At 28.5% G+C, this 27,717-nt stretch overlaps 1 protein-coding gene across 2 annotated transcripts; it reads left to right on the top strand.

The window, feature by feature from the left end:
* Positions 1-3,388: 3,388 nt before the first annotated feature.
* Positions 3,389-27,597, top strand: LOC135927337 (Na(+)/citrate cotransporter-like). 2 transcript variants are annotated; one of them, XM_065463302.1, is made up of 15 exons: positions 3,389-3,523; positions 3,702-3,851; positions 5,533-5,648; positions 11,153-11,421; positions 12,115-12,207; positions 12,432-12,498; positions 13,163-13,315; positions 16,377-16,496; positions 17,466-17,564; positions 19,532-19,636; positions 19,837-19,928; positions 21,156-21,286; positions 21,671-21,832; positions 25,622-25,759; positions 26,684-27,597. In XM_065463302.1, the coding sequence occupies exons 1-15, from the start codon at positions 3,401-3,403 to the stop codon at positions 26,825-26,827; spliced, it is 1,962 nt and encodes a 653-aa protein (XP_065319374.1). In that variant the 5' UTR covers positions 3,389-3,400; the 3' UTR covers positions 26,828-27,597. The 2 variants fall into 2 exon arrangements, with proteins under 2 accessions (XP_065319374.1, XP_065319375.1); XM_065463303.1 differs by lacking the exon at positions 12,115-12,207.
* The last annotated feature ends 120 nt before the right edge of the window (positions 27,598-27,717 follow it).

Here is a 27,717-nt window from a genome sequence, read left to right as displayed (position 1 = left end):
CGCTTTTTTTAAACCTAAAAATACTAAAAAGATTTTATATAATTTTTCTTATATTAAAAATATTTATATAAGCAAATACTGTCTTACCCTCAAGTGCTCGTGTTGAGAGATTATTTAGTAAGACAAAACTTCTACATTCTGATCATTGCTTAGACTTGGGGATATTAGTAAAGAAATGAATTATTAAAATGCAATAAAATAAATAAAAAATTAATAATACCATAAATAGTTATTTTTATTACATAAATTATAGTCTTTTTGCTTAATTCAAAGTTAACTATATTTAAATATTTATAAATATTGATATGAATTATATACTATACAATTGCATTATAAGTAAAAATTAAAGATTAAAAAATAGTAGCTAATAGCGGGCTATTTGGGGGGGGGGGGGGTAGGTTATTTCCTTTTCTTGACAAATAGCTATAGCACTCAAAGTAGTGTTTGACAACTCTGGAGGTCCTCAATTTTTTGATAGAGTCGCGAAACAACCTATTCATAGCTCCAATAATTTAGAGTAAAAAATTTGCCATATAGATATAAATTAGAATGAAATTTAAATGAAGATTTATACCACTCGACTCTCAAAATTCTTTCAAGGGCTCGAAAACTTTTTGCGCAGGCAAAACTTTCGGCCAGAATCTCTTGTTTGGGTAATATGTTAATTAGAGATCTGCCTGGCCATATCTTTATAAGAAATATTTCCAGCAGGGCTGGGCAAAAAATTTAATTTCGAACCGGGTTTTTCGGGATAAATATAAAAAAATATTTCGGAATCGTGCCGGGCTAGACCCATTTTTTTTAAAATCTGCCTAGGCTCAGATTGAATAATTGGGCCCGTTGCAGACACTAGTGTAAATTCTAAGATTATATTCGATGATCTGTGGACCTATAGTGGACCGTAAAATGGTGTAATTTAAAAATTATGGCCGGCCTTTAAAAAAAGTTACAAACCCCCCACCTACCCCCCGGTCTGCAAAACCCCACTAATTCGGGAAATTGTAAAAATTTTATTCGGGGTATGTCGAGTCGGGAATTTTTTTTACTATTAGGTCGTAAACTCTTTTATACCTTTTTAAATACACGGTTTTTCATTCAAAAGAGTGAAAGCAAATTCGACAAAACGTATCAACTAAAAATAATTTATTAGATGTAGCCAATTTCTTGTTTTTTCTTATCAAAAAGGAAGAGTGTCAAACAAAAAAATGAAAAGTGTTAAACAAAAAATGAAAAGTGTCAAACAGAAAAGAAAAGGACCAATCAAAAAAGGAAAAATGTCAAACAAAAAAAGTAAAAGGTTCAATCAAACCAAAAATTGTCAATCAAAAAAGTCTTAAAAGGAAAGGAAAAGCAAGATACAATAAAATTTTCACCCATTAGGATACTCTTGCAAAAGCAAGGACCATGTTAACTCAAACCCAATATCAAAAATTTCTTTGCAGAGCAATCTGGTTATTTATTGCTCGATAATTGGGAGTAACAACGATTGTAGAAATTGTAAGACCATTAAAAATAGCAACCAAGCAACTCTAATCTGAACAGTTAACGTTCATAGATTTTTATGCAGAATGGTCAAGATACCGCTTTGAACTAGAAAATAATTTAAACAATTTTTCTTAATTACTTTATTTTTATCTTAATAGCAGAAAAGTTTATTAACTATGACATTCTCTTAGCTGGCAAAGACACAAGGTTAATTACAAGCTTAATAAATTAATATTTATATTAAAATTATTATTTTCTGGATTGCATTTATTTGAAAATACAGCATAAATCCTTAAATATTATAGATATTACTTAGAGATGATTATGTGCTAAAAAGCATCTTGTTAATTTATGGAGTCGGATATGAAGTTATTGAGCAAGATGATTTAGAGAAATTGATTTACAAAAAGGCCCAATGAACGATTGCAGAAAAGCATCGGAACGATAATTACTGAATTTGACGTTTAAAGGATTAAATAAGAAGAAAATTCATTTTTTTGTCCTCCACCCTGACTAATATATTTTATCCAAAATCTTATTCGCTGTTCCTGTAACCATAGTGAATTTATTATATTTTCTTATTCAATATATTTAGTGTAGGTTAGCGTTGAAAGATCTTTTTCAAATTTGAAATTCATTCTTTCTCCGCAAAGATCATAGAAGATGGACAACTCTTAAAAGATATTATGCCAATACATCTAAATAAAATTTTTAAAATTGATACATGACTATGCTTTCTATTTTTATATAATATTTTGTCTTTAAATAAAATTAAAATTTTATATTTTATACCAAATTTATATCTTGTATTTTAATTATAATTTAAATATATTTAAAAAATATTTTTTATATAATTCAAATATTCCTATACCCGAGCTGAACCTGGAACCATACCTGGGTTTAAAAATATTCCCCTGAACTGAATTCACTTAAAAAAACTCTACCTTTAACCGAAGGTTAATATTTTGTGTTTTTGTAGGTTCATAATAACCCTGAAAAAGAGATTATTAAAGAAGATGCGATTCACTTTTCATAATCTACACAATAATTAAGAAAAATCAATTTAAAAAATTTAAAAATTTATAGAATTTTTTTCATTCGATATTTCTTGTATTCTGTTTTTATCTAAGATCTATTCAATTAAATCGCCTTCACATTTATAAAATTGTTTCATATTTATAAAATTTATAGAATAAATCCAAATTTCAATCGAGTTGGGTTTGGATCCTACTGGATCAAAATACTTTCTTAAGGCTGGGGTCGGGCTAGGACAATAAAAAAACTTTTAATGTCGGGCTAGTCGAATATGGGCCGGGAAAAATTACAGTACAGGGCTATATTTATTATGGATAATAATATCAACAAAGTAAAATCCACCAGATGGCGTCTTATTTTAAAATAATTTAGAAAATATTTTTATGGAAATAAAGTTAGATTTTTTTATTACTTATTTTTATCAATACGATCAATATTCTATTTACGAAATAGCATTGATTTTTTAATAACATTTCGCTAAAACCCTCTTTCATTTCAGTAATAGTAAAATACATATATTTTACAATTAAGTTCATGATTGGTTTTTATTAAAAATGAGATTTATCAGCTAAATAATTTTTAGAAAGATTTTCGAGACGTAATAATGATAGCTATTTTGTTGATATACTTTGTAGAAGATGGAGCCATTCAATATCTTGAGAATCCTGATTTCCTGTTTATGGGAATTCGGCCTAAAATTTTATAGTAGTTATTTCTATGTCCAATGAAAATAAATAATTCCCATTTCTTTCTGCATAGTTAATTGTATGACATAGGCCACCACCAATAGTATTTATTTCTGAATTAAATTTTTCCTGGTCATGGTTTAGACCTTAACAAGTAATCTAATTATAACTCATTCATTATTTTAAATTTTAAAATGATTTTTTCTAAAAAAAAAGTTTTCTTATTTTTAAAGTATTTGTTCAATAACAAGATTATTTTCATGTCAATATTAATTCCAATCGTATATTTACCTATTCCAATATTATATCCCTCACAGGTTTAATTTTACAATAAATATTGATATAAATTTTAGTCATTTTTTCCTCAGTTAATATTTAAACTGGCGGTTTTGTAATATAATAGAATATCCACAAAATTATATTAGGATAATAATGGTTTTAAAGTCCCCAAACATTACCAGCTACAATTAAATTATTTGTTATTTGCATTAATAGTCAATGAAATGTGCATATGTTTCTATAGTGACTGCAACTTATTTGATTACACAAGCATTGCCATTAGCTGTCGCCTCTCTTGTTCCACTTGTACTATTTCCAATCTTTAGCATAATGAGCCTTAAAGATGTTTCTAGTCATTACTTGAAAGTAAATAATAATAAATAAAATTTTTATGTTCCAGATTATGATTAAATATATAGCACAATCAGTGACTAGTTTTTATGGAAGCACCCTTAAAGTGCCCACAAATTGAGTGTTTCAAATGCTATGTTGTAAATGCAATTTCAAATAGCATCATGCAAACTGGAAAAATTACCATTCAGTGTTAGCAACCATTTAAAAAAATGCTGCTTTTTTCAATACTATTTTATTTTCTAGTTTTAATATTATATAAAATGTAAAAAAATAACTTATTTATATCTTAAAATAAAATATTTAAATATTAATAAAATATGAAGGCAGCCTAATATAATTTTCAAAGACAAATTCATTTTTTGAACTTAGTTAAAATTTTAAATCGAAAAAATTAATAAAAAGGCAACCCACAAGGGATACTTTTTTATTAATAAAGTATGGCAAAATGCAAAAGCTCAATTTGTGCTCACTATTACTTTAAATTTACAATGCCAAAAAAAAAGTGTGAAAAAAATAAATAATTTTATTAAAGAGTATCAATGCCAATTATAAACTTCAATTCAAATAAAAAATTATATATATTTGACCCATGAACTGACAAAAATATCAATGGCTTGCACAAGTTTTAGAAATCTAATTGTGGCCTATTGCACCCCACTTTTTAGCTGCTCGACATAGGTGATGGGATAACTCAATGTTTTATTTGGAAAAATATTTCTAAAGCTTTGAAACTTTGTTTATAGATGTCCAAATGTGGGATATTTTTCTGGATAAAATAGTTCTTTTTAAAAATCTGCTCTAATCAAGCTGTTTAACAACATTAATGAAAATTATAAGCAAAATTTTTATTTCTAGTTATGAAGATTAATTAAATACATTTTATATATATATTTTTTAAAAAATTACTTTTATATTATTTTATAATCCGCAATCAAATTATGCAATTAAATTTTAACTCTCTTAATTTTAAAATTCAGTGTTATAATTAAATTAAGGGTGATAACATTATTTCTTTTGCTAAAAAGTAGCTTACTTTATCATTACCTCATTATGATTATCAATTAATCTACTTTTATAAAACGAAAATATGCCATCTTCCCCACTTTCACGAGATGTGTATTTCAATCCCTTAGGTGAGCCAGAAGAACAATTAGGTAATTAGGCAGAGTTGGATGGTCTTACATCTTCATTTTTTTAATTTGCCACAAGTTAACTATGGGGATAAATGAAATTTTATCAATAAATTCTGATTATTTTGATTAGTTTTATGAGTAATTTCTTCAGACTGTGTCCTAAATATATTTTAAAATATCTCAAAATTTCATATCTTTTATAATTATAATTTGAAAAATATAAATTTTTTTGTAAATTTGGAAAAATGATTTAGGCCACTTTTTTTTACATTAAAATTACCTTGTTTCTCTTTTTTCGTTAAAGTTAATATAGTTTATTAATTATATTTTTGATATGGAAACAGCCTTAAATAAATGTAAATATTTGTCCTGGTACCAGTGAAAAAATAGAATTGGTATCGACCCAAATTACTATTCGGTACATCTATATAAATATTTTAAATTCACTAGGAAACTAGTTAATTTTTTTTAAATTTTAATAAATAGTTCCACCTTTAAATATATTTCTAAAATCTATTGAAAAATTAAATTGTATATGTATGCACTTTTAAACAACACAGGATCCCATAATGTTATTTTTTGCGTCGCTCGTAATAGCCCAAGCTATCGAGACGGTTAACCTTCATAGACGTTTAGCGTTGAATTTACTCTACTTGTCAGGTTCAAAACCAATATGGTATGTTAAATATTAGCACAATCTTATAATTTACATCCATAATCTTTACATAGGAAATGTTGAATTTTTTTGCCATTTGTAATGTTATAAACCACTCGATTAAAAATGGCTAACCCAATATTTTAGCCAACAAATATTACACTAGCCTGGAGATTTTGCTCATAGATGGCAGAAAGGTTTTGACATCTATTAACGAAATCTTGAGGCTTGTCTAATAATTTTTGGCTAAAATATTGGCTTAGCGATTTTTAAAAATCATGACTTTTAACAACAATAGTCACAAGTAAAGAAACTAGTGATTTGTTAGTTTATAATTTTTCTAAATGAAATTTATTACAAGCAATTAGTAGGTCACTTTTCAAGTTACTTGTTGAATAATATATTATCCATCTTTATTCGATGATTTCCTAAATTTGAAATCAACTTTTATATATATATATTGTCACGCTTGCATTGTAGGACGTTTGTATAATCTAGGGAAGCTTGTTTTTGGAAGAAAAACGAGCATACAATTTATTAAGGTCAAGTTTTTATGAAAAATTGTATAATTTTATTTACATATATTTTTTTCAATGTAGATATTTTTATAGTATATTTTTTTATTCAAATTTGTATTTTCATTTAAATTCCTTTGATTAAAATTTGTAATTTTTTTATACATAGAAATAATATCTAATAATAAAATTGAGGGGTTATAAAAATCATGTGGCCTCGAATTATGGTTCAGGAATTTTAAACTCTATTTAGCGAAAATTTTGATAACAGGAATATAATCGAAAACCCGTTTTATAAACCGAACCTAGTCCGGTTCATAATATCCCGGGTTTGATAGGTTACCGCTAAATCGGTCTCTGTTGGGTCTGTAGTCTCAAAATGCCCAATCAAACAATTTTAAATTGGGTCCATAACCCTGATATAAATACTAGTTACTTTTGATATAATATGTTACCTCTTTATAGATGTAACTATTAACTGTAACTAATTGTTTTTCAAAAGTAACCTTTATAACAACACAAATATCTTAGAATAATATTTGATCAGTAAAAAAAATGAGATGTTTTTTTTTTAAAATTCTAAACATTTATATTTGTATATATATATATTATTCTTTAATAGAGATCTGCAAGTGTACAAGCCCGTGGGTTTTATAAAAAAAAAATTATTTCCCAGCCTATTTTTGCAAATTTTAATAATTTTATGGTCATCATTTTTTAAAATTTAGCATATCTAATATATTTGGCTGTATTATTTTGTCAGAATATGGGATGGCTAAACGTTGGGCAAGTGAAAATATTTCCTTGGAAAGTTCGCAAGGAAGAAATTGTAACCCTCCCCCTATTTTAAAATCGTAGTATTTTACCACCCTGGGCTTTTGGAAGCTACAGGTTTCTACAAGGTCTGATTGTTGTTAAGCGGCTCGATTTGGTCAATTTTAAATTAAAATAAAAATTTTAGCTTAAATAATATTACGCAAGCCTCGAGATTTCATGAATAATATCCTAACCTTTTTGCCATCTCTGAGGAAAATCTCCAGTCTTATATAATATTTTTTGGCTAAAATAAGCGGTTGGTGTTTTTAAAAATCTAACCGTTTAACATTAGCGGCTAGTGTTGATTCTACATGATATGAGATGGTTAGGGCTTAAATTATCAATATTATTTATTAATCACTTATATTTAACATTATTTTTTTTTGAAGTTTCGGTTTAATTTGATATAAAAATTTATGCAAAGTTTTTGCTATTGTCTGACATTAACTTAAATGTTATCCTATTATAATATATTTATGTATGATACGTGTAAGAGAAGCGACCAATTGTAACATTTATTGGATTATGTTCACCAAGTTCTAAACTCGCATAAATGATCAAACTTTCTTTAAACTCCAATCATATTTAAAAATTATGGGACTCATCTAATTCAACAGTGATAAATCTTTCATTTTTCACATGTGCTTAATTATTTAATTTTATTTCAAAATTAGATTTTTGATTATTTTTTAAAAACTTTTTATTTGTATTTTTTTATTTGGCCAGATATAGGTTTAAAACACACATACATAAAATGCATTATAATCTTAAAATTAAATTTGCTAGAATTATAGATCCGTTTATTTATAGTCATAAATGTAAACTAAAGTTATTTTTATCTTCGGAATGTTTTTAATCTCTCCTTTTTTTAAAAAAAAAATGGCATTAACGTTTTGATAAGTAATTGTGAATTCTTTTATAAGCAAAACAATTAGCTACTCTGAATTTTTATAAAAAATAATTGTTTACGCATTTAATCTTGGTTCTTAACACAAACAAGCCTTGATTTAATTTTATAAAATAGGAACTATTACAATGATTGGTTTTAATATAATTAGTTAGTGGAGAATGTTTTCTGTACTGAACGACGTCTTCGAAACGCCTACGGATCATCTCAGTTTTAGCATCGTTAAACCCATCCTTGAGACGCACGCACACTATCTCCGTTAGCCATTAAGACTATTTTTTCTTGACCTTCTTTACTGGCCTTTCTGGTTAGGATTGTTAATTTGTCTATGACTAGTGATAGTAATTGCTATATTTAGCAAAGTGATGTCTTAAAAAATACATCTAATTTATATGGCTGAATTGGATCATTATATCGTATTTTGAATGGTCGTTTCGGATTTGAGAGTAGGCGCGGCAAGATTCTAGTTCGCCCCCCCCTCCCGGCGAATCTAGTTTTTCTCTTAAACTTACCTATTAGACAAGGTTATGTTAGCAAGATATGCAGTAGAGTGTCTAAATTTTAGGCCTAGCTACGTTTTTTTCTAAAAAAAAATGTTTATTTTAAGCCCGGCTTAGATTTTTTTATTTGGTAATTTTATGGCTCGTCATTAATACAATGTTGAACGAATAAAATATTTTTTCATAATTTATCAAAAAAATTTTGTTTTTTAGGCTATTTTTATCTTTTATTTTAATTTAAATAAATGATTTAAATCTAACTCAAAGAAATTCCCGTTTTAACGGCTGATTTATTTAAAATTCTATTCATCTATTTATAGTCATATGACTTGTCAGTTTTGACAGGTTACAAGTAATATAGATTACTTTTAAAAACCTTTTTTTTTTTATCCTAACCTTAACCCGGGCTATCTCTCTCATTCTCTCCTAATCAAAGAAGTTAAAAATTAAGAAAATATGGGAGTAACTTAATAGTTGGGTAATGATATATAGGTTGGTTATCATATAACAATTTGCTAAAATAAACAACCAAATATGCTAAACAACGACCACATTTTATTAAAAATATAATAAGATACACTTTTATTTTAATAATTCATAAACTTAACGGAATCGCGCGCTCTCTTCCAATATTCTTTAGATCACACCCCTTAGCATGGAACCACCTTGTTGGCTTCAGGAAAAAAGACCTGGTCATTGCTTCGGAGCCAGATCGGGTTGTGATTCCTCAATCAACGTCCATACCAACGGAGCCACATAGATTACATGGAAACAAAAATAAATTTTGTATATAAGGATAAAATTACAATGCTATCTAATATTTTAATATTAATAGATAAAAAATATCGATAACGTTCAACTAATTATATACCCCGAAGTGCAATAAAGGGTACCGGTGTTCTATAAAGAAAGAAATAAAAGAACGAAAGATAAGTAAGAAGAAATGTCAAAAATTTGGATTAATTGAGGATCGATATAAAATATCAATTAAAAGTTTCAAATTGAATTTTTTTTCTTTAAAATGTTAACGATAAAAAAAATTATATAAAATAAATAAATAAGGAAATTATCTAATTAATCAAGGTAAAAGATAAATAATAGAAGGAAATAAATAGAAGTTATTATAATGTTTTAACACTTAACCCCAAAGTGTATTTTAATATCATTTTTTTTATTGAATATTTTGTTTTTTAAAAAAAAACAGGTTTACTCTATCATTTAAATGTAGTGTTTGATGTTAAACGGCTACTCTATATTTTATTCAGAAAAAAATATTACGCTAGTCGGAAGATTTTGTAAGATGGCACAAAGGTTTCGACATCTATTAGCTAAATCTCGAGGCTTAGGCAATATTTTTCTGTTTTAAAAAATGGGGTTGTTTTTGTAAATTGGCTCAAATTCTAGAATCTTGAGGACGACTAAAATAGAATCGTCACTGGTGATAATGCAGAAATGATCGGGATTGTATAGAGAAAAATGCGCTTTCCTACATCTGGTTTTTCTTTTTTTAATTCTAAGACGTTTTCTTTTAAATTCCAGAAAGGGAAAATGTTTAAGTTTTATTAAATTATTTCAAATATAATATAATTTGACGCCGCAAACGCAAAAATAACGTGTAAATCTAATTAAATTATGGATTTAATTAATATGATTCATGAATATTTTATTTAAAATTATATTAAAATCAAAATTCAAAAGTATCTATTATTATAGTTACAATCATTTTTTTTAAATGTATAAAATATAAAATATTGTAAAAAAAAAAGTATGATGACTAAAAAAATTTGAAATGTACAATGTTAAAATAATGTAAGTGCAGGACTTATAGTGTTTACAAATTGATAGTATGCCGCGTTACAAACACAAATAATGCATTTCAAATGATTATAATGCAAATTGGTCAAATTACCGTTCGGCGTTTGGAATAATATTGGAAAACGTAAACTTGTTTTATTTCTTTTTCAATACCTTTTCATTCAGATACGATAATATAATTTACAAAAACCAATTATTTTTTTTTATAATTTAAGTGGAAATTTTGAATCGATAATTACTTATTCTAATATAAAAAGACAACCTCATTTTAAACATAGGACATGTGTGTGCATCATTAAATATTCTCTCATAAATATATTTGTATCTCATTATTTTAAAGAAATTACACAAAAAGGGCTCCATTTTTAAAAAAAAATATAAATATGGATGCGCTAGAGGGGGGAAATATAGTTTATTACCCGATTATTTTAAAATATCAGATCGGTTTAAATGATATCGGGCGATCGGATATTTATCGGAAACGATTAATATCTGAGCCGATCCGATATATTGCAAACAAAACGTTGTTTTGGAGTAGCTCCTGTGACTCAGTTGCTTTAGTCGTTCATGTAAAGAATTATTTTATATTTCGACCTGAGTTTTAATTCAGGATTGGCCAGTTTTTTCTTTCTCAATAGATTTTCTCGCCACAGGCTTGATCCTAGCTGATTTGAAAGCGAGCGCATTATTCCGTAAATAGTTTAAGATTTGAGTCTAATTGCATTTTAATCAAATTTGGGCAATGTTTAGCAAATTGTTATTTCGAATAACGGTGAATTTTAACATTGATCTAATATGAAAGAATTTGGCATTATATAATTTTTTTTTAATTTACTAAACTGAGCTTAAATAATATTCAAAAGGTATTTATAATAAAATTTCGAGTGATTTGTCGATTTTATTTTCACTCCACCCTAACTTGCCCTAAGGTTATCTAAACTAATTTTATTCTAAAAATGATTATTTTTCAAGGTTATTGCTAGGCTTTCTTGGCACTACCTTTTTTATTTCCATGTGGATAAATAACACAGCCACGTCCGCCCTTATGACTCCCATAGCATGCGGCGTAATGGAAGAATTCAAGAGAATTCACGCTTTGATCGTGAAAGGTGCTGACAAAGTAGCATTTAAAGGCGACCACCGAAATTCTCAGCAGGGCATCAAAGGCAGGGACTCGATAGAAAAAAATAATCAACAGCCCATGGAAAATATTGCGGCCTCTTCTCCTCTTGTGACAAAAGGTTAAATACGAGATGAATAATTTAGATAGTGATTATTTTTTAAAAAAATCTAGTGTTTTTTTTTCTCGATAATTTACCTAAATTTTAATTTAATTCATAAAAATAGGTTTTTTAGAGTAAATAATAAATAAATGTAGTAGTTTAATTATTTATTTTTTTTAAAATAGGTTATAAATTATTATGAGATAAAGGCAAATATAAATATATATTAATTTTTTTTTAAATGAAAACATTAAAAACACATAAACATCGAAGGTATCATGTCATGCCCTATGAAAATATACAAAAAATTAATAATCATGGGCGTGTTATCTAGTTTGCGTTAGTTATAGTAACGACCTGGAATTTAATAATTAAGTTGCTTTTATCTATGGGGTTTTAATGATAAAAATTTAAAAAAATATATATATGCTTTTCCATACATAATCCTAATAAGTCGATGTGATAGGAATCGAACTGGATTTTTAAAAGGTTCCAACTGAACCTATTAATATTTTTTCACAAACCTCTGAACCATTATTTTTATCGGAACCCGCGCCGAAACCGATATTTATTACCTTCGGGATCCCAAGATAATAGTTTTGTCAGAATGCTAGATTTTAAAAATATAAAGAATTATTTTGTCAAATACTGTTCTATAATATCCAAATGGAATCGTTTTTATTAATACGACATTTATGACTTTCTAAAAAGGCGGGTTAGAGAATCGAACACCTAATAACGGTTCTATATCTCTCCAGCTCCTACGGCCAAGTCCAATGCATTATCGTCATCCTCGAGGGCTAGGTAAAAAGTAGAGTAATCAACGATGAAATAAGAAATTTGGAGGGCACTCAATTTTGCATTAAATTTTAAATAAGATAATCCTAATTAATAGACATCCGGTATCGATTAAGTACCATGTCCAATAACCGATACATCTCCTTTTTCTTAAAAAAAATACATTCCTTATTTCCGGAAAGTTGTTCGAATTTAATATAAACCAAATTTTTTTAAAAAAATTATTTTAGAAACGACCACCGATTCACACTTAAATATTGAAACGCTCAATCCAAAAGAAAATTCCGAAGATTCAAGGTAAAAAAAAAAATTTTTTTTCTAATTAATAATCTACTTAACTGCGTCTTAGTTCTAAAAACTTAATTCTTAATTATAATCAGAAAAGTAGCCTGCACGTCATTCTTTCTTTAAAAAAATAATAAATAGACATACGCTTAAAAATGTGTATACCAATTTTCTTTTATTTTTTTAAAAAATCTAAAGTTAACTATTAAGGATAATAGCTCAACTCAAAGAATTTAAAATTGAATGGGATTATTTAATGGGAGGAAATATATTGTAAAATTAAACAAGTATCCGAAGTAAGGAATAGGATTAAGAGTTAAGGAGATATGTCGTTGGGGTTTAAAATATATTAAAAATTGTTTAATAACCTGTCAAATCTGGCAGGCCATGTAATTATTAATAGACAACTGTTATAGCGGCATTTCCTTGAGTCACAACCATTAAAAAAAATTTTTGAAAAAAGAAGACGATCTAGGACATATTCATAGGAGCTTTTCTCGCTTGATAGAAATAATAATAATATTTTACGATATCTCATATTTTCATCGGTCATATTTTATAGGTGTCATCAATATGATAAACAGCTGAATTTAGTAGATCATTTTTTAATTTGACATTTTATACGAAGATTCCATTTCACAATACTTACATATTGCTATACCATGTACTAATTAAGCACACGATTTTCCTTCCGTTACCAAATGGACGAGAGTCTCGTGCCGATTAATAAAGCTATATTCATAGCCGTCGCATACGCCGCCAATTTGGGGGGAACGGCCTCTTTGACAGGGACCGGGCCTAATTTGATAATGACGGGACTTATGACGCAGTAATTTCTTTCCTATTCCTCATTAATGGTTTTTTTTGAAAAGAAAGTAAAATAAATAGCACGTAAAAAAACTCAAAATTTATTGTTACGAATCTTTCTTTAGAAAGAATTAGGGCTGCGCTGACATTAAATATTATATCGGATCGGGGCCGATATTTATTACTTTATATATAATTTCATATTAATATATATATAAAAAGAAACCAAAATTCATTATATTTTTATTATAAAAAAAAAATCGAATTATTTTAATTGATAATATAGCTAAAAATTTGGTATTTTTTTTGTTATATATTATTTGCAACAAGAAAAGGGGTTTAAAACAACCTGAATTACTTTCCGCTAGTTTCTATTAAATGATTCGATTTAGCTGATTATTGAAGATAACTCAGGATTTTTAGCCAAAATAAGTTTGGAGATTTTGTTCAGAGATGACAGAAAGGTTTGGGATATCTATTGACGTAATTATGATTCTAGATAATACTATTTTGGCCCTTAATTTGATATCGTTTAAATCGAGAGTCATTTAGCAACACTACAGCCAGCTATAACTATTTCCCATAGACTTTTGGAGAAATACATTTAATCATTTGTGGTTTAGTTGGTTATTTAATTAAATATAGTGATTTTTATCTATGAAATTAGTTATAGGTGGTAAATAAAAATAAATATCAAATCGGTATCGGTTATCGAAAGCGGATTGGATCGAATCGGATAAAAAATTTGTGGATCGGCAAAGCCCTAATTTATATAATCGATTTCTTTTACAGTTAATTGGTTAACATCAACGCAAAAAAAATTTTTTAAGTAACAAATGGAGTCGATTTTTTTAGAGGGGTGGTTGAGGTTGAGAAAGAATTTTATGGGGAAACACGAATTAGATTAAAAAGGATATTAAATCCCGACCGTTTTAAATATCCACGAGATAAATATGATTAAATCATTATATTTATATATGGGGAAAAAATCAATATTTATAAAAAATCTGTTTTTTATTTAAGTCTGTAATTCTACTAGTATAATCGTATTTGGGGTTCGCTAATAGCCAAAAAAATATTTCACACTTTTCTTGTTTTTTTTAGGGATTTAATAAAGTGGTTTGTTTTTTTATTCAATCTTGATTTTATTTTAAAACTTTTTATTTGAAAGAAAAAAATATTCGCGGTAAGACATTTTGTATTTTTTCGCTTTCTTTTAGTTTTTTTTTCGCATAAATTGCTTTTTTTGTAATTTGTAATTTTTCTCTTTTGATCCAAGTCTTAATCATATGTGGAGAAAGAAAGGATCAAAGATTTCTTATTCATAATTCAAGAGAGCTATCAATCTTTTACGTTCTGTATATTTTATTTCTGCAGTATTAAGAAAATTTAAAATATAAATATCGAAACTGAAATCAAAGAATATATAACCAACATATTTAATATTTTTAAGGGCTGCATCGATTGGCTTGGCCATAAATGGTATATCTCAGAATTAGCACCAGATTGGCAGAACTTGGAATATCGATTTAACATCACAATTTTTTTATAAAACAAAATTATTTTAAGCAGGCGTTAGAATCGGATCGGCGAATCCTTATCCTAAAGATAAGGTGATTATATTTGCCGATACTCATCCCTCCTTAAAATATTTTTGTTTGATAACATATTATTAAAGTGTTATTAACATTCCGAGATGGTTATACATTAAAAAATATCTGTTAATCTACATATTTATAATCAGACCATTATAATATCAGTGCATCCTAAATATTTTATAATCAATTATGATAGTTGTTCTAGCCCTTATGTGAAATCAAAGCAGACATTTTCTCAGCCTGATTATTATAGTGGTCTGTTACATCTATATGATCTTTTTTTTTTCTTCAATATCTTACGGAAAAGGGAAAGCATTTATTTTAAAAAATTTATATTATATTTTCAATGTAAAAACAAAAATACATATATTTAAATTTTATAGATTATACTTTTTAGAATCTATAACACATTGTAGTTTTCTTAGAAAATTTGCTTTTTATAGCTGAACATAGTTACCAAAATTATGGTAGACTATTTGTGGGGTAATGGTGAAAGGGAAAATGGCTTGCTCGTGTAAACCTGGAAAAACGAAGATTATATCCTAACATTTCATCGATAACGGAACATTATAATAATGTAAAATAAACAAGATGTAAAAGGAAAATATTAAATATCTTAAAAGAATTTGTTTTTAATGAATCACGTTGATCTTTAAATTATATTGGTTTTAAACGGGTATGGAAACTTTATGAAAAAGGAAATACAATATTATTTTTTTTATAAATTTAGGGCATAGAAATATTGGTTATAATTATAAATAGATATCTATAATATTCACCTATTGCGAATCGTTTTTCATTATTTTTTTAATAGCCCATCATTTCCTTGATTTATTGTCATTGTTAGTTCGTGATTCATTTTCTAAAAATGACCAAGGGTACTGAGTGAGAGGAGACCCATTCACGATAATCATCATTTAACTGAAAATATTTTAATCTAAAACTTGCAATCGCCATAATGACATTCATAAGATAAAACCCATGCCCACAAGTTAGCAATAACAATACTGCAGAGAATTGTTAATATAACTTCGAAATTCCTAATGCCTCAACAATACTTTAGATAAAAATAAATTACAAACTAGGTATCATTTTATAAAATACAATTTATTTATTTATACGAGTTACTCAATCAGCTCTCGCATTCTAGGCTAACATCCTATTTAATAAACAGTCTTAAATATCCCAGCTCCTCTACATTAAAAGTTTTGGTCAAGAAAATTTAAAGTTGAACAATAGTTCTTAATCTAAGAAGAAAAGTAGAAATTGAGATTGGTTAAAAAAACTAAATTGTGAACTATAATACATTAACTGACCATCACGATTATATTACTAAAATTTCAGATTTATTTAGTATAGATATATTTGTTTTTTTTGTAATTATATTATTTGTGGTTAGGGGTTCTAAAGAATTGAATTATTTTTATCGTTTATTTAATAAATTTTTTTTAAAAACTATTCAAAAAAAACTAAATAAATAATTAGACTTTTTGGCGAAAAGGCTCAAGTCAGCTTTGATAAATGGTTATTATATTCTTTCCCGGGTGCCTTCATAATTTTGATTCTAATGTGGATATTCTTGGGGATGTATTTTTTTGGAATCAGGTTTTTTTAAAAAAAATTTAAAACTATTTAATTTATACATTTTGGTGAAATAATTATTTACTAATCTAGGGATGGGGATTTTTTTTGAAGAAAAACGTATACTCGACAAATATTCAGATGAACCTTTAAAATATAAGTATCTAAGATATAAAGTGACATTTAATATATTTTTTTTAAAAGAATATAAAACTTTTAAAATATTTATATATAAGATCAACAATTTTAAACGAAAAATAAATAAATTACAAATTTAAAATAATGTCATTATTTGTCAAATTGTGCACCAAAATAAACAAAAGAAAATATTTATTTTTTATCTTCTATAGGAGACCTAAATAAATCAACTTTTAATTTTGAAGGTTGCCAATATTTATTTTGGAAAAAAGTATTAAATATTTTCATAACATTGTCCGGGTAAATATTTTTATAAGTGTTTTGAGATGTCTATTGGTATTTTTCTAATTCTTTTTCTCCCTATCTAGAGGGATATCATTCCTTCAACTGACCAAGATGTTGACTCTAATAGCTTAATTAGGTTGATAGAGAGTTTTAAAATCAAAAGATAACATTGTTATTCTTTTTTTTTGCGTTGCTAAGGATTATTCCTTTTCATCTATAATATATAGGAGACAAATAAATATAAAAATAGAGCAAAATATCCTTAGCATCCTTGAGATAGGGCTGACTCAAGTCTTCTCAAAGGAATAAGACGCGTTCTAAATAGTCTGTTTGGCGCCCTTCCTTTCTCGATTCTAATTCTTATGTTAAAAAACCATGATAAAGGGGGGATTTAAATTTATTGGGAAAAAAAAATAAAATATTTTAATCTTATTTTTTATTCGCTATTCATATGTGAGTTTAATTTTCACTCATCGACGAAATACTTTATAATTTTTTAATAATCACTTATTCTTTGTTCCCCTTTTTTTAAAAGTAATTCTTGTAAATAAAAATAAATATCATAAATAGGCAGACCTATAGAGAGATCTGCACCAACAAGAAGAACCAAGATGCGTTTGATGCTAGGCCCTACATCAAAGTTCAGCTAAACAATTTGGGGCGTATGAAGTAAGTCAAATAATCATGTTTTTAACGTGGTCAGGAATTTAGACTAAACCACGCTTTTGTCGGTCCCCTTTTATTTAAGACTACTAGACCGCCTATTATTAACCCGAACGGTTATTAATTTTCGACCACATTTATGCCGATAAAATATATTTTTTTGTAGCTTTGTTTATGGTCCTAGTTTCCATATTATTGCCAAACTTATAACATTTCTTCATCTTCGATGGTCCTATTGCTTGTTTTGAAATTAGATGAAAAGGTAAAATGGATAAGCACTAGGGTAAAGTGGTTAAAATAATTATTTACAAGAAATTTTGTACATTTTAACCATTCTCCACCCTCGCGATTATTTATAAAAAATTTTATTGCATATAACTAGTAAACATTTCTTTTTTGATGTTTACTTTTTTTAGAGATTTTATCTGATAAAGTTGTGAACAATTTTGGAATAGAAATATTAGATGTTGGATTGAATACTGATTTATTAAAGTTCTTAGAGCATGAAGGTAAAATTTAATAATGATCGGGTTCATCTGTTATAATATCCTTTGGGAACATCTTCATTCATTAATGCAGGACATAAATTCTATATTATTTACTAAAGGTTTAGCCACAAAATTTTCAATTTTATTTATTCAAGCTACCATTTAAATTATTACAACAGTCAACAAGATATAATCTTGATCTGTAAATATATTAGGGTTTAATGGATATATGTCACTAGCAGAAAATCTATTTGATGTATTATTATGGGTCATATTTTATTTTTTAAACTCTTGGAATATTACGAATGGAATGGTTGCCCTCACCTGATTTCTCACCCATATGTCAAGAGCTTTATTATAAAACTTTTTTAAGGTCCATATACTGCTTTGTCGAAAGGCTGCCTAATTATATGAACAGGATAACAATTTTATTGGAACGACAATAATTTATAACAGATATTGAGCAATGAGAGGAATTGTTAATCGAAGACTGTCAACATTCATTTCTCATTGGATGATCTAATATATATTATTTTTTTTACATGTTTCAAAAGAAATATAAAAAATGTGTTAAATATTATATTAATCACTTTACCCTATTTCTTTAACCATTTTATCCTGGGTTCATAATTAAATCATAGCTTCTAAAGTATATTATAGGTAGAGAGCTCACTTTTTTTTAAGGCTAGGGATTGGGCTACGAATTGATATATAATTTGTTCTGTTTGTCTTTTGTTTATATTTATTTTATTGTAAAAAAATGCAAAATACCAATCGAATGGACTCCTTTGGGAAGGAATATGATACGATACATTACTTTTGACAAGCTTTGTATGGACCCATTAAAAAAAATTTCAGCTCAAAAAAAAATCTATAAGTTTATGAGTAATTGAACATGACAAATGGGCCCTGTGACCTTCTTGGGTAAACTAAGGGTTAAATAATGCTTCAGCTCATTTCTTGTGTAAAAAAAATTTTAATCGGAATATAGGAATGTTTTCCTTCAGCTATATTTATTAAAGCTTGGTTTAAGTCGTCATTTACCCCTGTCTAATGATTTGGTTTTGATGGGCATTCTGGGGTCCTTGGAGATAATTGAGATAAAGGTAGTTGATTGAGTTTAAACACTTATTAAATTTTTTAATTGGATTAGACCGTAATATGACTCTCAGTAGAATGACCAAAAGTAATTTTGGTATAAAGTAAAAGTTCGCTATTGAGGTTCAGAGACAACCCACTGATCGTCACGCATTTCTATGATTATAGGAATAACGGAAGGAATCGGCTGGAGATTTTTTTAACTGATAAAAGTTTTGCAAACCTATTTTCTAATTCCGGAAGCATCCTTCTCTTATGACGCTCATAGCATTGAAAACCAGAAATGAGTCCACTAACTTTTTAATCATTGGCAAAGTTAGAAAAAAATTTTTTTTTTACCTCCCATTCAAAAAAATATGTTCGTTTTTTTTTGAAAAAAAATATAAGGGACCAGGAAATTGCAGTTGCTTCGACGTTTGTACTTCTTATATTCATATGGGTCCTCAAAAAACCGAGATTCATACCAGGATGGCAAAGCTTCTTCAAAGACGAGTTAAAATTAATATTGGCAAAAAAAATTTGAACAAGGAAGTTGTAAGAGAAAGGAAAGAATGTAGAAAGAAAGAAAAGGAACGAGGAAAAAAAAAGTAATAGATAAAAAAAAAGTAAGAATTATTTTCTTTATACTATATTTTATTTAATATTATATATGGTTATAAAAAACTTGATTTTATTAAATATTAAATAACCAGTTACGTGAATGACACAACTCCAGCTTTAATACTCGCTATATTGTATTTCATCATGCCTACCGATTTTTCCACTCTAAAATTGAATCTAAACAGTTTTAAAAAAAAGCAAAATTTTAATGATATATCAAATAGTATGAGATATAATTAGTGCTGTAAACGTTTCTTTTCGTTACGTTTTGAAAAAAAGGAACGCTTTACCGTTACCCGTTTGAAGAAGGAACGCGTTTTTCGCTATTCAAAAAAGTAACGCGTTCGTTACTCGTTACTTGAAAAAAATCCTGAATATTATATATAGATTTTCTTTTAATTTGTCACATAGAGATGATAAAAGATAAGTTTTTTTTTAAATAATAATTTATTTTCAAAATTTTGAGATCAGATGTGCTTAGTGTTCAACATAGTTTTCACTGTGCTAAATACACATTCAACTCGCTCAGCGAATGAGAGAATTATTATTTTTAATAATTAAAAATTTAGAGTAATTTATTAAAAATATTTAAAGAAGAACGATCTTTAATTTCAAAAAACTTATTAGATCATTTTCACAAATTTTTTTTTATCTTTATCGAAATTTCTGAATTTATATTTTTACCTTCATATGTTATTTTTTAATTGAGCTGTTGGACATCGAGGCTGGAATATTAGAATTACAAATTACACTTACAAAGTGAAGACATAGTACCCTTAATTTTCTTTATTTGGGTATATTTTTTAAGAAAATAATTTAAAGTAACGAATAACGTTTTGCATTACTGTTAAAAAGAAAGAAACGCGTTACTCATTATCTTCTAAAACAAGTAACGAATGACGTTCCTTTTCCTCAAAAAATGTAACGACGTTAGACTCACATTATAAGTTTACAGTGATTTGTATAATTTATATTTATAAAAGATTTACTAGGTTATAAAAAAAACGACAGATTAAAATTCAGTTAAATTTGATTTGTATTGATAATCAATATAATTATAAAAATCAAAGTTTCTTAAAGATATCGATTTAGTTATTAGTAGTAGTGTTGTTAAACGGCCCGATTAAAATTGTAATCCAAAATATCATTATATAAACCTAGAGGCAAATAGAGCTTCCAAACCTTTTTGCTTATTTATGAGCAAAATCTCCAGGCTTACATGATATTATTTTTTGGCTAAAATCTTAATCAGACCGTTTAACAAAACTAATTTAGTAAGGTAAGCTAAGCAAGTTTACATTATAATGAAATTCCTTTTTGATCGGACATAAAAAAAAAGATCGAATGTAATTTATATCTTCATTAATTTTAAAATTTTATATATATTATTTGCGTTATTTTGTGTAAAAAGGAGACGAAGAAAAAGAACCAAATTATATCCCTTACAAACCGATACTCACGTGGGAAAGAGTTCAAGTGAGGTTGTTGTGGGACATCATATTTTTGTTTGGTGGTGGGATGGCCATAGCAGCGGGATTCAAAGTTTTCTTTTAAGTTTTTATGCAGGGGTTGGACAAAACAAAATTTGAGAAATTAAAAATATTAGAAATTTTTATTTTGATAATTCTAATGTATATTTGTGTTTTGCATTATAATTTATGATTAGGGAAAAATTTTGAAAAAGCTTCCAGTTATAGTTCAATACAATGACCCTTCTAGCCCTTGAAATAAAAATTTGAAGGTCTTTTTAAGAATAAACGAGTTTACAAGTTTTATGGGCATAAAGATTTCAAAACGCTACTTTTTTAGCCACCTTGTATATTGAATAAATACGAAATGATAATGTATATAATTATATATTTAAGCAATGACATTTTGGTCATGAATTTATATGGTTAATTTAAATTTTAAAAAATGGAAAATCAGGCTTCGGGACTGTCTCAAACCTTAGTGGATTCCTTTGGCGTATTCAAAAACTATAATCCCATATTGATAGTCCTAATCTTCATTATTTTTACCTCGTTTATAACCGAACTTCTTAGCAATATTTCAACGGCTTCCATATTGGTTCCCCTTATGTCGGAAATGGTTAAATTTATAGATAGATGTAAATTATATGCGGACATATGTTGTATTCCATTATAAATAAAACCTTTTTTTTAAAACAAATATTTAGATGAAAAAGTATTTTTTTTAACGTAGGAAGGGGGAATTTTTTTAGATAAAAAATATTTCTGAGGTTTAAAGGCTAATTTTTTTAGAAGCCAATTTTCCTTGGGAATCGTTTTTCCGCAATCTGTACCACGATACAAAATTATAGTTAGCGAAATATTTTAAAATTGAAAATATTATTACTTGATTAATATGAAGAAAACTTAAAAAAATTTAACCGGGCCACGTGCGCAAAAATTTAATTTTGCAGGAGTCTATCAGACTTTGCGGGAACCAATTAGAGATTGTTATATTTAGTAGTTTTTTGAACAAACAGATGTAGTCCCAAGCGATGAGGATACATTTTAGTCATTGCAGAATGGGTATTGCTGTTAAAAGGTTCGATTTCGGTTAAAATTCCACCAATAGATATCCAGACCTTTCTATAATATGTGGGCATAGTTTCCAAGCTTGGATATACTTTTGGCTGATATTTTAAGTTAATCTTTTTCAAAAATCGGCAAAATCCAGCCATTTAACACTTCTTCTTCTCCGTTTTATGGCGATTTCCAGGTTTACCCGGGTAGGCCAGTTTTCCCTCTGATTTTTCTTTTCCATTTTTGACGGTCCTGAGCATCAATACTTGTAAGATTCAAGCTTCTCATATCCGCCGCTATCACATTTGTCCACGTCATCTTGGGTCTTCCTCTAGGTCTTGATCCTCCTACTTCCATCATTGTGCATCTCTTTACCCAGTCATCTCTTGTCATACGTTCCACATGCCCAAACCATCTTAGTCTATTTCGTCGCATTACCATACCAATCATTTCTATACCTAATCTTGCTCGCAATTCCTTGCTAGTTTTTCTCTCTCTCAGAGATACCCCACACATCCATCTAACCATCCTCATCTCTGTTCTTTCTAATTTGGCTTCGTGAATTGCTTTCATTGCCCATGTTTCACCGCCATAAACTAAACAACTCCTCACACAGCTTACGTAAACTTTCCCCTTTAACTTCAGAGAAACTTTTTTATTTGTAAGAATAGACGACATCTCTCTGAACTTCTTCCAAGCTTGTCTGATCCTTGCAACAACAGCAGAATCTACACCACCATCTGCGTTTAGCATATCACCTAAATAACATAACTTATCCACTTTTTCTAGGGTTAACCCATTGCCAATATCCAGACCACCATTTTTTAGGTTATCATTATTATGTATCCCTTTCATGCATGTTTTACAAATAAAGGTCATTCTTTCTAACATCAAACTGCCTTTTTTCCCACTACATCTTTTATGTACCCATTTCTGGCATCTGGTGCATTGGATAGAATTTCTAACAACTCCTTTCCCACATACACCACAAGGCCACTTACCTGATTCTTCTATCTTTAGATTTTCCCCACCAATCATCACCTTTGTTTTTGATGCATTCATTTTCAGGCCCTTTGCTTCCATAGTCATTTTCCATTTACTAACTTTATCCCTCAATTCTCCCTCACTGTTTGCCATTAATACAAGGTCATCTGCATATAATATCTCCCAGGGAAGTCCTTCACGCATTTCTCTAGCCACCACATCCATTACTAAGATAAATAATAATGGACTCAGCACGGATCCTTGATGAAGTCCTACCTTCACCTCAAAGCTGTCACTATCACCATAATCCGTCCGTACTGCTGTTTGTGCTCCAACATACATTGCCATCACTGCGGTAACTAACCATTCCTCCACACCGGATTTTCTCAAGGCCCATCTTGTAATCTCACGCGGCACCCTATCAAATGCTTTCTCCAAATCAACAAACGCATAATAGAGTTTCTTTTCCTTCGCAAGATACTTCTCCTGAATTTGTCTCACCACAAAAATTGTATCTGTCGTGCCTTTTCCCGATGTAAAACCAAACTGCATTTCATCAATTTTGATTTGTTCCCTTATCCGCTTTTCTAACACTCTCTCAAATACTTTCATTGCATGTTCCAAGAGTTTAATAGCTCTGTAAGACCCACAATCTAAAGGATCACCTTTCCCCTTGTATACTGGGATAATTATACTTCTTCGCCAGTCCTCGGGAATAGTACCTTCTGTGACAATCTGATTTGCTAAATTCATTAACCATTCAATCCCTAAATCATCAGAACCTTTAAACATCTCTGATACCACCATCGTTAAACCCGATGCCTTCCCTTTCTTCATCTTTTTCACTCCTCTCCTTATCTCGTCCTTGCCAAATTTACACCCTGGACCTTCTACCTTTGCACAACTAATATTATTATTCCATTCATTTTCTTCATTCAAAAGTCCTTTCATGTAAATCTTCCAGGTGTTCTTAATACCACTACTATCAATCGTCATTTTTCCTTCCATATTTTTCAAACACTTTACACCTATCACATCCTGCCTCTTTTTTGACATCTGTTTTGCCATTCTAACCATATTTCCAATTCCATCAGCGCATTCCATTTCTTTAGCAAACTCGTGTCTTTTTTCTTCTTGAGCCTTCGCTATTAATTTCTTAGCATTTCTTTTAGCCATCTTGTAAATATCATTATCACTATTTTCTTTGCTATTATACCATACTTTGAAACACCTCCGTTTCTCATCCACGGCTTTCGCTACCTCCGGGCTCCACCACCAAGTCTCCTTATGTCTAGGCGGCCCTTTTGTCCATCCACATACCTCCTCAGTTGTCATTACCCAAGCTTTCTTCATGGCTTCCCACTTGTCATTCACCCCAGATGCTTGTGCCACCTCCGCCTCCCTAATCGCCAATGCCATATTGAATTGACGTCTAGCATTCTCCTCCTTCAATTTCCAAACCTTCAGCCTTGGGACAAACTTTCTTTTAGTGACCCTGGCACCTTTAAGAGTGAGATCTCCTACAACTAGTCGATGCTGATTTATACATTCCTCTCCCGGTATCACTTTCACATTTTTTATTATACATCGATCACATCTCCTTAATAACAAGTAATCCACAACACTTTTGGTACTACCCGACTTATAAGTCACCAGCTTCTCTGATTCTTTCTTAAACATTGTATTACAAACAATCATATCCATAGCATCACTAAATTCTAAAATCCTCTCTCCTTCCAAATTTCTCATGCCGTAACTGAACCCTCCATGTACTCCTTCATAACCCTCACTACTCGCTCCCACATGTCCATTCAAATCGCCAGCCAGGATAATCCCCTCTTCATTTGCCAGTCTCGATGTCACCCCCAATAGACTGTCCCAAAATACATCTTTCTCTTCTTCACTTCTTCCAACCTGAGGAACATATGCCGAGATCATATTATATAGCTTCTTACCAATAATCATCTTGATAACCATTATCTGGTTGTCTAGCCTTCTCACTTCGACTACTTTGTCTACCAATTTCTCCGCAACCAATACCCCAACTCCAGCCTTACCATCATTACCTCCTTGCCAAAAGAATTTAAACTTTCGCTAGTCTTGCCAATCATTCTGGTCCCATTTCCTTTCCATCTAGTCTCCTGTATGCAGCACACATCTATATGTCTTCTGTGCAATACATCGACGACTTCTCCCGCTCTTCCCGTCATACTCCCAACATAGCCATTTAACACTAAATGGGGATTATTATTGTAAAGTAAAATTATTAAATAATTTAAATCTATTTAAGTCTAGAGTATAGGATATATTTAAAAAAAATTTAAGCCATATTTCGATATTAATTATTTGTTTCTATTTATAATAGGCCGTTAGCCTCAAAGTTCATCCACATTATTTTGTATTTCCTGTCACTTTGGCATCCTCCTATTCGTTTATGCTTCCAATTGCGACCGGGCCTAACGCCATTGTTTTCACGGCCGGAAATTTGTCATTTTGGGATATGGTATAAATATATAAATCTTTTAAAATTCCATATACATAAATATATATATAATTTTAAAAATGTACCCTATTTTTTTTATTAATGGTCAATAATTAAATCTTAAGGCTATTTTTATTTTACTCTGGCGTCTAAAATTAATACAAACATGTCGGATATAATATAATAATCGATGATCCTAATACATATCATTAGAGTTGGGTAGTTAAACATTACCCGATATTTTATAATACATACATATATAATCGTTATAAACATATCTAATTAACTAATATACTAATTCATAATATATTCATACATTTTCTATTAAATCAATATTACCTATATATATATTATAATGGATTTATACGTGTAATTTCCATATTACAGCTCTAAATTGATTAAATTGTGACATGATAATTTTTTTTAAATAAGCAGACGATAATTTATTTTTAAAAAGTAATCAGACGATAAATTTAAAAATAGGATATGGGGGGGGGGGGGGGGTATTATTGGGGTAATTGGCGAATATCTTTGCCTAAGGTGATAATTTTTAAAACAAATATATTTTTATAATTTATATAAAAATTAAATAAATTCTAATTTCACATATATTTATATTAATCAAGACAATTTTTTTTAGATGTATCCAAAACTATTTTTAAAAAAAAATTGAAAACTATCATTTATCTCTAAAATATACTCAATTTAGCCCAAGTCCCCCCCCACTTAAAAAATATTGCCGCTCGTGCCTGGCTGAACTGTGTAAATAAGAGCCAGCATTTAATTTTTCTTTAAATATGCTGGCAAAAAATTAGACCACTAATAGGTCTCCGAAAAATATTTGACAATTATATATTTTTTACATTATAAACTTGCGAATAAATATTCCCTTTTAGTTTATATTTATTTTTCCTTTTTTTAAATATCTCGTTTATTATAAACTAGTTAAAGCCCGGATTCGTAGTGAATTTTATTGGGATTCTAGTTAGCTTCTGTTCTATCAATTCCTACGCCAAATTAGTTCTCGGAACAGACAAATATCCAGATTGGGCTATCAGAAGTGTTTCCAACAAGACAATCATTCAATAAACCATCGAATTTTATAAAAAATAATTTCTCTTAAATATAACAAAATTAGAACTAAAGTATTAGTATATATGTCGTATAGAGATATGGAATCCTTGAGGATTTAGAATTTCTCCATTATTGATTGCGATTTTGTAAATTTTGAAAGATCTAATTTGATCCGAAATATATTCCGGCATGTTTAAAGTACTTAGCAACCCTGTGTATTTCAAACAATTTTGGCGTGAAAAATTAATATTGATTAGGAAATGGTTTCCAAACTCATGCTGATATTTCCGGTCAAATCGCGTTTTTCAAATTTTAAAAATGACCTACAAAAAATGATCTCAAATTGAGAGATTCAGGATCTTCTCAATACGACATATATAATTAAAATAGCCAGTATTAAATATTTAATTCACTAATGCATAAATTTTTTAATTAATGCCACAAGGACAATTAGTCACATTTTAAAAAAAAATGCAATTTACTTTTTAAATGATATTTTAAATTATTATAATAAATATTATATCGCCAGTTTTTTGTTTTATTATATAGGAAATCGATTGCAAATTTTTTAAAATTATATATAAAATTTATTTGTTGAAAATTAAAATAAGTTATAAAATGACATTGCGATGCATTCACGTGACTTACTCTAGCCAATGAAATTATTTAAACACCTGTTATTGTACAATAGGGTGATACGATAATTTTATATTATTCTTAAATATTTAAAACGTTAATTAATGTCAAGAAATAAATAAACGAATTTTTTTTTGATAAACCTTAAATATGGCATTTATTTACTCCAATATGGCACTTTGATAATTTAAAAGAACATTTATTTATTTTTGTCTCAACAATAGTAACCCGTTTTAAATTAACATTTTTTGGAAGAGACTCATGTAACC

Source organism: Gordionus sp. m RMFG-2023, chromosome 3 (genome assembly GCF_954871325.1).
Source record: "Gordionus sp. m RMFG-2023 chromosome 3, tfGorSpeb1-WG-v2, whole genome shotgun sequence".
NCBI classification, from domain to species: Eukaryota; Metazoa; Nematomorpha; class Gordioida; order Chordodea; family Parachordodidae; genus Gordionus; species Gordionus sp. m RMFG-2023.
This window is presented reverse-complemented; position numbering and strand designations above follow the sequence as displayed.